General features: G+C 38.4%; 2 protein-coding genes across 4 annotated transcripts; both read left to right on the plus strand.

Annotated features, from left to right (window-relative positions):
* The first annotated feature begins 348 nt into the window (after nucleotides 1-348).
* Nucleotides 349-4,788, plus strand: stmn1b (stathmin 1b). The gene is made up of 5 exons (XM_060869953.1): nucleotides 349-437; nucleotides 2,401-2,446; nucleotides 2,572-2,744; nucleotides 2,945-3,136; nucleotides 3,233-4,788. Exons 2-5 carry the CDS (start codon nucleotides 2,431-2,433, stop codon nucleotides 3,302-3,304), a joined length of 453 nt encoding a protein of 150 aa, XP_060725936.1. The 5' UTR covers nucleotides 349-437; nucleotides 2,401-2,430; the 3' UTR covers nucleotides 3,305-4,788.
* An 839-nt stretch (nucleotides 4,789-5,627) lies between these two features.
* On the plus strand, nucleotides 5,628-12,596 carry paqr7b (progestin and adipoQ receptor family member VII, b). 3 transcript variants are annotated; one of them, XR_009648444.1, is made up of 3 exons: nucleotides 5,628-5,809; nucleotides 7,612-8,761; nucleotides 11,570-12,596. XR_009648444.1 is itself a non-coding variant. In XM_060869956.1 (3 exons), the coding sequence occupies exon 3, from the start codon at nucleotides 7,645-7,647 to the stop codon at nucleotides 8,707-8,709; it is 1,065 nt and encodes a 354-aa protein (XP_060725939.1). In that variant the 5' UTR covers nucleotides 5,628-5,809; nucleotides 6,745-6,770; nucleotides 7,612-7,644; the 3' UTR covers nucleotides 8,710-12,596. The 3 variants fall into 3 exon arrangements, 2 of the variants coding, with proteins under 2 accessions (XP_060725939.1, XP_060725938.1); XM_060869956.1 differs by adding an exon at nucleotides 6,745-6,770 and having other exon boundaries at nucleotides 7,612-12,596; XM_060869955.1 differs by having other exon boundaries at nucleotides 7,612-12,596.
* The last annotated feature ends 928 nt before the right edge of the window (nucleotides 12,597-13,524 follow it).

The raw sequence follows: 13,524 nt of genomic DNA on the forward strand, positions 1-13,524 counted from the left end.
CAATGATGGGCATCTGTGAGCTCATGTACGCTGAATTGTATGTATGCTACAGATTTGGTTTGCTGTCTGTGTGGTGTTTCACATGATTTTCCTGGAAATGCACTGGTTTCTTTCAGGTTCTCCAATTTTCTATCCGTCTCCCATAAACATGTCCATATGTGGACTAGTAATGCTCAACTCCCCTCCATGTGTGACTAAGTAAATCTTTGTCTTCATAAATCCATTATAAGGGACAGAGATGCACTAACTACACATCCCAGAATTCTCCCAAACCGATCGCGTTATTCAAGCGTTCGGTTTAACCAATCGCGATTATATACACATGTGACGTCACCCCCTTTTTGGTCCTTTTTTGCGCGAGCGCGAGGTGCTGATGCAGAGCAGAACCTGAGCGCGTGAGGAGTCAAACCCGGAGTACGTTTTTCACAGCATCCGAGGTGGGTGTGTTCTTTAGATCTAGTGTTGCTTTGTTTTGTGTTGATTTGTAGTAATTGTAAAACCCGTGTTAAATCTTTTGCATTAAACGTGTTTCCATACATTTGTATCAACAAATAAATGTTAGAAATAGATAATATGCATGACTCCAACGTCACTTATAATCCTCCAGTAATGAGAGCTGGCTGGGTGATTAGTAGAATTTTGTTATTAATTCAGTAGGAAGGCTATAGATTGTTTTACCTTGATGTTGCAGATTGATGTTGCAAGGTTTTACCTTGATGTTGCAATTCCACGGGTATGAATTATCAAAAGCAAAATTGATCATTTGTTAGAGGTGAATTTGTAAAATGGTGTTAAATTATAATTCTAATTTAAAGCTTTTGACGTGCTTGTTTTTGGGGTCAGTGCGAGTCTTTCATTGCTTGCGACGTTTTCGTAAAGGCTCTTTGCTGAGACTTTGGCTAAAGGATCCGATGTTGCTTTCACACGATGAGATGGATATGTATAAACACAAAATAATCATAATATTCATGGATCCGCATCTCAGCAGTGATTTAATGATTTCTCATTAGTGATGTCTCAAACCCTACCTGGAACAATCCTGCTCAGTACCACATGCCTTTGTCTCCGCAGCCTTTCATTCAACACAGTGATTGTTCTCAGATGAAATGCCAATACAAAGCTATAATTTTCTGTTTAGAAACAAATATATATCTAACGAGCTTATAATATATACATCGACATTTGGAAGTCGCATTTTTACACGCAGGAGCATCGAGTGAGCTTGGGTGTGACGCTTGGTTCATGCCACGTGACACGTTATTTATCTGTAATGATTATGAAACTCATCAGCCATTATGTTGTGCATCGACATTGTTCATTTTGCTCTAATCCTAGAATTGCACGAATGAGCTATTTTGTTATTTATCACACAGACTGATAATCTCGTGTCTAATGGTTAACAATAACATTGTTATTATTCCACACACGGATTTCCTTTTGCTCATTCGGGGCTTTATAAAAGGTCCAGTGTGATGTTAAGTCGTCATGCTGGATGCACTGGGACGTGTGAAATGGTCTGGAGGAAAACGCCGCCGTCGCCTTTGTTCGTTTCAGACACAAAATCTCCTTTGTTTCTGTCCCTGAGCTGCCGCCCAGTTCACCAAACTCCACTAAACAGGCTCGATGTCTATGACCTGCAAATCCATGTCTCTCATTTCAATCAGGCACTTTGATTTCTAGTTAATACTGAATATATTTAATGCCCCCTCACATTGTCGTTTGCATCCGCAGGTTTACAGGCGCTTCAGGTGTTGAGCTTTGATGAATTGCTCGAACAGCAGGTTTCAGTTTTGAGGCCAATTTACTGTTGTTGTTTTTTTTTTGTCTTCCCTGACTGCCAACTTTATCAAAAAAAAAAATCTGCACGATGTCTGCAAACAGAACAGCTGTGTTTTAAACAAGAAGTGAAAAAAAGATGCTGAACAGGAGACACCACTCCCAAATCCCACTGACTCTAGCAAAGGGACAATACAGTACCAAGGAAATACACAATTACACACACACACACACACACACACACACATACACATATTAGTTATAGATTATACCAGCATGCCTACAGAAGAAAAAAAATAGACAAAAGATACAAATAAATTGACAGATATAAAGAATAGAACAAACACAATGCAGATCAGGTCCATTGTATCTTTGCAACAGCTATTGACTTTACCTCTGAAACGTTGTTAAAATAATAATGTATCGAGGACAACATGGGTAGACAATGCTATTGTTTACCGGAGAACAGGATGGTCAAAGAATATCTTGTTCATTTGTCACTGACAGACTGTTGGTTTTTGTTGCACAGAGAGAATGATGTGGTCTTTCTGTCATGCAAGATGATGATGATGATGATGATGAAGATACATCTTTTCAAATCCTTTATTTGCTTTTATTCTGTAGGTACTTGAAGCCCTCAAATTTAAGAGTGCAATGGCGTCCTCTGGAGGTAATCTGGAAAACAAATAGTCATGCACTTCTTCACAGCATATTTTATTTCATCTTACTGAAGTCATTGTCCATACGAGGCATCATATTTTATAGTTATTATCAACAGGGTCTTATCGTTCACAGACATCCATGTTAAGGAGCTGGACAAGCGTGCTTCTGGACAAGCTTTTGAGGTCATTCTGAGCCCCTCGGCACCAGATGCCAAGGGAGAGTTCCCACTGTCCACCCCAAAAAAGAAGGAGGTCTCTTTGGATGAGATCCAAAAGAAACTTGATGCAGCAGAGGAGAGACGTAAAGTAATGACATGATTGTAATTACATAGTTATTTAGGCATAAATACAGTGTCACAGGGGAGGGTGTTTCTGTATATAATGTCATCAGTATACTGTATGTTGTATAACCTTTAATGGCTGTTTGGTTATTCTGGTTGTCACTGTTTTTGTTCTATGTGTTGATTGCTAGTTTGAAGTAGTGATTATTTAAAAATACTCTGCAGAATCATGAAGCAGAGGTCTTGAAGCACTTGGCTGAAAAGCGAGAGCATGAGAAGGAGGTTCTCCAGAAAGCAATGGAAGAAAACAACAACTTCAGCAAGATGGCAGAGGAGAAACTCAACCAGAAGATGGAAGCAAACAAAGAAAACCGTACAAAACAGATGGCAGCAATGAATGAGAAATTTAAGGAAAAGGTAAGCCTTCATGTCAGACATTTCTCATGAATTTCTCATGAAGCTTGGAATTAATTAGATTAATGACTTTGTTCTGTATTTTATATTTCAATTTAGGACAAGAAAATTGAAGAAGTCCGAAAGAACAAAGAAACAAAAGAAGATGGAGCCGAGGGTGATGAGAACTGAGGGTTTTCTCTTTCTTTCTGTTTGTGCTACTCGATTTTAGGGATTTTTTTTTTTTACTTATCCAAAGATTTATTTTTGCTCCATTATATGGCCAGTATTATGCATTGGTTTTGACACTTTTTGGCTAAAGGTTAGGGGAGAAGCAGATGCATAATTATCTTTTTATCTTCCTGTGCTCAGACCTTCTTTATATCTTCATCACCTGTAGAGTTTTCTTCTTGCAACATTGGCCTGTTAAATAAGCAGTCTTTTATCATATTGGGAAGCATGCCTGTGTTACACATAGGTCTCTGGCTTTGTTTATTGCATCGTGCAAGTTGACCTGTACCTGTGTATGTCACAAACTGCAGTTCTTTGAACTTAATAAAGCTGCACAGTTGCGTGTTAATTATTAGAATTTAACAGTTTTAGATCTGCCTCTTTTTTTTTTGTAGATGTTCATTTATGAACAAATAATGTGTCTGCTTGTCTGTGTAACTCTCTTTCCATCTGGTTAACAAGCACATTCTTGCATTTACCTTGTCATTGGTAAACTTGTTAATATTTTTGAAGAAACACAGATCAGAACTAATATCACACTGCAGACAAACATGTGCATAGGCAATATGACCTGTATTTGATATTCAGTCTAGTCCATTTTGTGTGTTGATAAAAGAGTAAAGAACAAAGCAAATTGTCTCCAGAGGAACTGTACATCTAAAAGGCTGTCCTTTTTTGCATGTTTGCAGTGTTTTTCCTCATCTGATTATCTGCACATAGCTAGAACATTCTCCAGTAATTCAGCCCATGTCGCTAACTTTCCCACTTGAGGATATGAAGAACTGTGGCCTGCCAGATGCCAATACCAAGTGATTCAGACAATATGACCTGTATTTGATATTCATAAACACGCTTTCTATATTGGAGGTACCAAAATTGAGCATTCGTATAAACATTCCTATTAATAATGGGCAGTAAGGTCTAGTCTATTTTGTATGTGTTGACACCTAGTGGCCCATTTGAAGGCATGACACTTTTTCATTCTTGAAAATTTTTTCAAAGAGGCTGTCAGACATGACTTGCAACTAAAATCTCGACTGCATGAGGGTATATGATTAGCTTATAACCATGCAAATCAAATCTGAATTCATTTGACTCTCTTGATTAAAGCAAGTTGTATGTTTCCACAATGTAAATACATTTTCCTTTTATCAAATACCATGCAATGTGAATTTGTTTTACTTTCATTTCAATTACTTTTTACAAACTGATCCCAAAATTCCAAATCTAAATCCCAACACAGTCTTTCCCTTAAATCTTATTATGACTACAATAATATTACATTTAAGGTTTTACATTACCGCTTAAGCCTTTTTGACTAAGTAGGACAATTTTTCAATCTAGTAACGTAAAACAACTTAATCCTTTTGCAATTTCATGTACTCCTTTCTAGCACTGTCCAATTTCAGCATGAAGAATTAAAAATGATTTTGTCTGTGTTTCAAGTGTTGAAGTGTAAGTGTGGTTATTCAAATGTGGTAACAGGTTTTGTTTCTGAACAGATGCTTAGTTCTGCTGCTAATTTCAACACTTCCCTTTTGTGAGGGTCAAGTCACACAAGACATTTGTGGCCATTCAAATGCTTTTATTATTTATAATTTATTTTGAGTTTTTTTTTTATTTATAAAGTAACTATTTTAGCAATGGAGTTAAGCCGCAAGCAAAAAATCTGTCCACTTATGTGAAAACAACAACAAAGCCAAAAATCTCTTCATATCCCACACTATGATAAATGGCACAGTTACAATGGGAACTAAATGCTTTATGGACCTGCTGTGTCTACATTTATGATGAAGGAGCTCTATTGACACACACAGGCTTACAAAGCAACATTGTTAATATCACCCTCCTCCATACGATTCAACAGAGAGGCATTTACACACTAGTCCCCAACCAAAAGGGACAAAATGCACATTTTAACACATTACCTGCTCCTATTCTAGGCCTAGAATAAAGAGAGGTAGAAAAAAAAACGACACACTTGTGGGTGTATAAATAACACCCGTATTCAGACACCCACTGTTACTAAAGATGTGTGTTGACTTAGACTGTCACATTTCTCAATATCGTGACCACACCTTTCCCCTCGTTAAGTAACCCTGTATTCATATCATAGCAAAGCCATGACAAGTTTCAACGTTAATAAACGTCTTCCGCACGGAATAATCTTTTACAAAGCTTGCTGTAAAGGCGAAATTATTAGGGAGTGGGCGGGTCTGTTTCACACTTCTCTACCATTGGTGGATTAACAGAAGAAAACAGTGCGGTGACCGGATTGGCTGAGGCGCTTGTCTTTCTAACCGTCTGTACAACTCTCTGGTTGAGCAGGGCGCTGACAGGAGCCTCACCCGCAGGAAACAATTGTCAACGAATATTCAGCTTCCTTCATCATGTTTATGTTACAGGTCTTCACAGAAACGTATAAAAGCTGCATGCATCCGTTTTCGCTGATTGGCTCATAGAAAGGTAAGTTGCCATAAATACCGAAGAGTGTTGATGAGAAAATGTCGAGAAAATGTTAATACAATTCATCCATATTATCTTCGATAAAGCAAGAGCTCGGATTTTTTTTATGTATTTATTTTTATATGTATGTTTCATGTAGACTGAAATGCCGAAAAAGTAAGTAAAATAACGGAGAACAATCTGAATTGAGAAACTGTACATCTGATAGTCTGTCATTATTAATCTAGCTACATGAAACTAGCTACATGATCTAGAAAATTCTCCAGTCATTCAGTAGCGATAGCGTTCCTACTCGAGGGTGTGGAGAACGGTGGCCTGCTGTCGGATGTCGTTACTACATCATTCACAAGTTGTCTTTAGGCCTCTGTGCGATTTTATTTACCCTTACAGCTAATTTACAGGCGCTTCTCTATTCCCCATTATTGTCCCTTTAACAGGCGAATTTCACCACCTGAAGACGTGACGGTTTGTGACGTAACGCGACGTTGTTCAAAATAGTTGAGAAATTACACAGCTCACAAACGGAACATTAGCTATTTATATTTCATCACTGATCCTTCCATGTTCTATTAAAGGTAAAATGTGCTCGTTTGTACTACTTTCTTACTAGTGTCAGTCATTTATGGCTGTTCCAAATTCAGCATAAAATGATCTTAATCAAGGTTTTACACAGTAAGATGTTGCTTTTGCACATCTTATCTGAACTCTGTTACAACACTTATCTCCAAGAGTAAACTGGCGGCATCGGATTATGCAAAATGTAGCTACAAACTTATTGCTGACAAGGGAAACATAAAAGAAACATGCAAATAGAGATAGATAGATAGATAGATACTTTATTCATCCTAATAGAAAATTCACATATTTTTTCGAATGTTAAGAAAAATATCCATATCATCTCAACCTCACTTATAACACAACCCCATTTTCTGCAGGAACCCAGATCATGCTGACTGATGATGTAAGCAGAACAATCTCAAGTCTATCGTTTACAGGTCAAGGCATAATCTAAAAAAAGGCAATCTGTGAAACAGGCTTTGCACTTGCAAATTTATAATCATTAAATTTGTTTAAAGGTTTATATGTTTAGCTTTGTTAGCACTTATTTTATCTACATTTGCCCAATGTTTTACATGAGCGCAGACTTGACATGTTGATGATAGCTTTATTGAAAATGTTTATTCAAACCACTTCAACTTGTCTGAAATGCCATCTGACTCCAGGATGTCTTTACAGGCTGAGCTGGTCAAACTGGTACAGTAGACCATTTTTGCTGGTAGGAGAAAGGAACGCTACGTCAGAGGCCAACTAATGATGAGAAAATGTAATGATAAATACCCTCCTAAGACATGAAGACATAATGAATGAAGTCCATCGCAACTTATGATGGTTTTAATAAGATAAACCACATGCAAAAATGCAGTTTGTGACTAGACAGCAGGCTTTTGCATACAGAAACTGGGAATGAGAAACACCACAGGTTATTGGACTGTGTTCACTTGTTATGGGCTAATTTGCATATTTTAGGTTGCAGTATACAGATTTTATATGAACTATATCTGCAAGTGGAAATGTACTTGGTTAAAATATTATCAGTATACAATCCAAAAACAAGACCAGATCTAAACACTTTCATTGTTATGCACCTTTCTAAAATTGCTTTGAGACAATATCTAAAGTTAAAAGGGCTACACAATCACAGTACACTGAACACTGGCCAATATTTTGAAGGCAAATAGAACAAGAATGATTGTTCACAATGATGTTTTATTTATTTATTTTTTTGCTTTTACACACTACAGATCCCAGACTGTTCTGTTTGATTCACCGTCACCATGGCGACCGTGGTAATGGAGCAGATTGGCCGTTTGTTCATAAACGTGCAACAACTGCGTCAGATTCCCCAGCTGCTTGAGTCTGCATTTCCCACGTTACCATGCACTGTGAGCATCAGTGACGTGCCTCACGTCTTCAGGGAAACGCACATCCTTACAGGCTACCGGCCACCTGATCACAGCTGGCGCTATTACTTCCTCTCACTCTTCCAGCGGCATAACGAGACAATAAATGTGTGGACACACTTGCTAGCCTCGCTAGTCATACTCGCCAAGTTCCGGGAAGTGTCAGAGACTGTGGACTTCCTGCGTGACCCACATGCACAGCCGCTCTTCATTGGTCTCCTAACTGCGTTCACCTATCTGGCCTGCAGCACTCTCGCCCACCTGCTGTCTGCCAAGTCTGAGCTCTCCAATTACACTTTCTACTTCCTGGACTACGTGGGTGTCGCTGTGTACCAATACGGCAGCGCACTGGTGCATTTCTACTATGCGGTGGAAGAACCATGGCATGCTTATATTCGAAGCTTCTTCTTGCCCACTGCTGCCTTTATGGCATGGCTCTCGTGCGCTGGTTGCTGCTATGGCAAGTATGCCAGTCAGAGTCTACAGAGGTACGGCCACAAGTTCTGTCAGATGGTACCCTCAGCCCTGGCCTACTGCTTAGATATCAGCCCTGTGGTGCATCGCATTTATACATGCTACAGTTCACAGCAAGCTTGCACTGACCCAGCAATAAATTTCCACGTTTATCAAATCCTCTTCTTTCTGGTCAGTGCCTTCTTCTTCTCTTACCCTCATCCAGAGTGCTGGTTCCCTGGCCGCTGCGACTTTATTGGCCAGGGCCACCAGATCTTTCACATGTTTCTTGTGTTGTGCACACTGATGCAGATTGAGGCTGTGCGCATGGACTACACTGAGCGCAGACCCTTGTACGAGCGCCTGCACGGTGATTTGGCTCATGATGCTGCGGCTCTCTTTGTCTTCACAACCTGCTGCAGTGCCCTCACAGCCTTCTACGTGCGGAAGCGAGTGAAAACCTACCTTGAAGAAAAACAAGAATAACTTTCTACAATTAAAAAGCAGGAGTGAGGAGATTTGGGAAGGCAAGAATCAAGTAGGAGACTTTGAGCAACTGATCGCACTAATATAATAAGTAGATTGAAAATGGTGGACTTGCTGTCATTTAATGACCTTTGTGTGGGTGGGGAAGTGACTTGAAGGTTGAGCCTTGTGTTTGTCTGTTGGAGTATACCAACAAACAACCGAACAAACTTCGTATTTTTAATCAGTGATTTACCATTTATAACATTTATAGATTAATACTCACATGAAGACAGAAAACTAAAGTATACAAGTTGAGAGATTTTACTTTGATCAAATCTACTCTAAAATGCTTCTGAAAGCCCAGTTGCATGAAAGTGTGATCTGTTTTGTGGGTGCAAAGGCACTGTAGACTGAATTGCAATGTTGACAAACAAAAATCCTGACCTCAGCTCAGATGGTGTACTATGCATATTTTATTGTGAGTAATGCGTTCACATTGTGAAACCTGAGATGTAGTGAACTAGTAATACTTTGATGGACTAAAACCGTGGGAAAGAGTGTGCACACTTTCTGCACTAAACCGCCACTTCCCAGAGCCGCCAGGGGGTGCTGTAGTGTATATTTTACTGAGTGAGTACATTGCTAGACACAAATTTAAACAACAAACATGCTTCCTTTTGCTGTTCTGGTGTAGTTCAGTGATGTGAGGTCCTGCATGGTAAAGACAACCCTTATTGACACAATTACAGTAAAATAATTTTTTTTCTTGTTAGGAAGCCAGGGAAAGAGTGCAGGATCAGTAATTGATAAAACACCTCTGAAGCAGGCATGGTTCAAGGGCCAGCAGTAGGAGCTTACCAGTGCTGCCGTGCCTTCTCATCAGCTGACCTGAACCTTAATCATCACTGCCTTCATAAGTTAGTGTTTGATCTGAGATGTTACAAACACACATATACAAATTAGGTACTTCTTTCATAGCGTGTAATAGAGATGTGTGCATGAGTTGTTGTTTTTTCCTATCCAGCATAAATTTTAAGAAAATCCTGTCCTGCTCACGCAGGACGTTTGGCATTTGACCAATCCCTGCAGTAGCAACCTGCTATGGTTAGTTAATGGACATAGTTGGATAAGTTTCCCTAAATACTTAAAAAATATTCAAGGAAACCGCTGCACCACTGCAGAAAATGAATGAATGAAAATGGAGAATGCTTTATACACTGCCGCATGAGCACTCAGTATGCTCTCGGTCAATGAATGAGGCCTTTATCTAGTGTGCTTCACATGACTAGGCTCCAATCCGTGTGAAAATAAAAGCTCCCATGACACTTGATTTTTTGGGATCCCAGTTCAGATGCACATCTCTATACATTGTATATGTATTGCATAGTACGCCATTTGAGACACAGCTCTACTCTCAAAAATTGCCAATTTGTTGCACACCATCCATGTTTGTTTTTTATTTTAAAACATTCTCAGTCTGATGCTCTTTATCACATGTATATAGCATCAGGTAGCAGCATGAGAGGAAATGGGTTTGACTCAAATACAATTTCTTTATTGGTGCTTTAAAGGGCATTTAGTGCATGGCTGCCAAAAGTGACATTTTTATCAGTTTTTACATCCTAAAAAAAATTGGGAGAAAATAATGATACCAGTTTTGCTTTGAGGATTATACTGTATATATGTAAGCTGACTGGTGACTTTAATAACCAACTGATGCTTATGAGCATCTCCAAACCTGAAAATGTTCCATGATTGTGTGAATGCAATCTCTGGGTGTCGTGTGTGCCTCTAAATACTGCCATTTGGTGTTGCCCTGAAGAAATGAAATCAATATGCCTGTTCTTATCAAGTCACATGTGCCAATATGCTTTATTGTCATGCTTCTGGTTGAAAGATTTTTACTTTGCACTGCAGTAAAACCAGATCTCTGACATTTATTTTGAGATTGGAAAGATGTGTAGAGACAAATATTATATGAAGTTAAATGTGCACCCAATGTTGACTGAATTGATTTGGTATGGATGTTTACTTTATGATGTCAATTATTAACATTTGTTTATGGGGGCTTTAGAGAAACAGCTCGCATGCCCTTGATTATGTAATTGTAAGTGATGCCTGCTTTTGTCATCAAGATGTTATTTTAGAACCCAAAGGGCTACAGTGTTGAAGTTTGCCTTTTAGCACTTCATGATGTCAATGCCATTGTGCATATTGTTTCCTGGGTGAAGTGTTTAGTGTTACAGTGTGTGATAATGTGCTATGTGCATGCATCTATGTGGGCCAGTGAACATATAGATGTTGTGAGCATGTGCAGTTTCTAGTCAATACACTACTTGACTGCTCGTGATAAATGCAGTGTGAGAGTACATAATGTTTAGCAGCGTATGAGGGACCTACCTTATGTCTTCATTCATTGACTTTACATTTTATTACATTACACTAGCTTGCACTTTGTAGAATGTGGACATGCCATTGACTGAAGTGTTTTTCAGCCTGCCTTTACTGTCACTGGCAAGGGACCATAACAGGACCACTAGACTTTCCTAGAGTAGACTAAATGTTATTTGGGTGCTAGATTATTCTGAGCACAGCAGAGACACTGACATATTGGTGGCACTAATATGAGTGTATCAGGTGCATTAGCGTCGTGACGTGAAAAGGCTTGAGTCAGTAATCGCTCCTCAACACCTGTGTGCAGGTCTACAAGTGCATGTAGATAATAAAATGGCCATTGAGTGTAGTTACAGGGTAGTTGTGCTTAATAAACAGGTGTCATCTGTGTTAGAATGTATTTTTTCCTTCATTAGATTTAGTTTCAGCACACATTCTGCACATGGCATTAAACTGATTTTATTATTTCTTTTTTTTCTGATAGATAACATGTTACCTGATGTTGGCTTAGTTCCCCAAAAGATTTGTAGCACCGACAAGTGCAAGACAAAGCATCAGTCTGAACACCCTATAACAGAGGGGTACAACTCTGCAGTGCTTTTAGGAATGTGTGTCTTTGGTATACTGTATGAAGTGTGTTTAATGTAGCCAATGTGCACCAGCAGCGCACAATAAGTATGATGTCACTGATAGATGGATTCATGGACTGATGATATCATTGACCATCTCATGAAGTCTAATGAAGTGACTGACTGTTGGACCAAAGATGGTTTGTGTGTTAAAAATTTGTGCCATAAAATGATTGCAGCCTCTTCCTTATTAACTGAAATGTCTGGTTTACCAGGCCATATGGGACTAATTTGTAATATGTATTATTAACAGAAAAAAGTGCATGTTGCTATCACAAAAACAACTCATTTAAGTTTTTTAACAGCAGCATCTTTAGCCTGTGTGTGTGTGTGTGTGTGAAAGAAGCTATGTATTTCAAAATACTTTGTTAAATGTCAAAAGGAAGATGTTAAGTGGAAGCAAAAAGCTGGCACCATGTCAGTATGGATACCACATCGATGAGGTCAACGCCAGGCACGAACAAGCTTGAACAGCCTGTCAGAATCTAGCTTCAAGAGAAAAACTCACTACCTATGAATGACACAACTAAACTGTGAACTCGATTTTACATTTAATCTGGCTCAGGAAAGAAACTGAGCAGATTTTTAAATGTTTTAATACATTTAGTTAATAAATTCAATTCATGGGTTTGTGTTATGGTCAGAACCAGACATACATCATGGGAAAGGTTTATCTCACTGGGGTTTGCGCTGTTCAGTTCTCTGGAAGTTCAGTGGTAAACTCTGCTCTCACGCTGACTAACACTCTTATGTCATACTGCAGAGACATAAGGGGGAGTTCAGTTGTCTGGGATCTGTTTAAAACAGCAACAAAACCAACAATGTATAAAATGACTCTTGTTGCATTGTGGAATTAAAATAAATAAACGTGCTGTTCTGTCCTATTGTTGTCCCTGTAAATTGTGATACATGCATTTGTCATGGTATTATTATTATTAATAATAATAATAATAATAATAATAATAATAATAATAATAATAATAATATAAATTTTGTTACACAAATATTTAATAAATCTATAGTACAACAGTGTGTGTGTGTATATATATATATATATATATATATATATATATATATATATATATATATATATATATATATATATACACACACACACACACACATACACATATACACAGTGCAAAAGTTTTAGGCAAGTGTGAAAACATGCTGTAAACAAAGAATGCTTTCAGAAATGGAAGTGTTAAACATTTATTTTCATAAATGAACAAAATGCAGTGAATAAACAGAAGAGAAATCTAAATCAAATCAATATTTGGTGTGACCACCCTTTGCCTTCAAAACAGCAGCAATTCTTCTAGGTACACTTGCACACAGTTTTTGAAGGAACTTGGCTGGTAGGTTGTTCCAAACATCTTGGAGAACTAACCACAGATCTTCTGTGGATGTTGGCTTTCTCACATCCTTCTGTCTCTTCATGTAATCCCAGACACACTCAATAATGTTGAGATCAGGGCTCTGTGGGGGCCGTGCCATCGCTTCATGCTGGTTTGAAGGCAAAAGGTAGTAACACCAAATATTGATTTGATTTAGATTTCTCTTTTGTTTGCTCACTTTGCATTTTGTAAATTGACAGAAATAAACACTCATTATTTATATTTCTGAAAGCATTCTTTGTTTACAGCATTTTTTCACAGCTGCCTAAAACTTTTGCACAGTACTGTGTGTGTATATATGTATGTATCTACATACAGGTTCTCCAGGTTCTACTCTTCCCTCCTACCTACCAGTTAGTGGTGGGTTGGCATCCCATCGAGTGTTTTTCCTGCCTCATGCCCACTATTACCAG

This window comes from Tachysurus vachellii, chromosome 5 (genome assembly GCF_030014155.1).
Source record: "Tachysurus vachellii isolate PV-2020 chromosome 5, HZAU_Pvac_v1, whole genome shotgun sequence".
Classification (NCBI taxonomy): Eukaryota; Metazoa; Chordata; class Actinopteri; order Siluriformes; family Bagridae; genus Tachysurus; species Tachysurus vachellii.

What these genes read in the sequence shown, in the direction of transcription:
- paqr7b (XM_060869956.1), top strand. Translation starts at nt 7,645, where the DNA reads ATGGCGACCGTGGTAATGGAGCAGATTGGCCGTTTGTTCATAAACGTG.
- stmn1b (XM_060869953.1), top strand. An exon ending in CAGCAGAGGAGAGACGTAAA is followed by an intron (nt 2,745 to 2,944) that starts GTAATGACATGA and finishes AATACTCTGCAG; the next exon opens with AATCATGAAGCAGAGGTCTT. An exon ending in ATGAGAAATTTAAGGAAAAG is followed by an intron (nt 3,137 to 3,232) that starts GTAAGCCTTCAT and finishes ATTTCAATTTAG; the next exon opens with GACAAGAAAATTGAAGAAGT.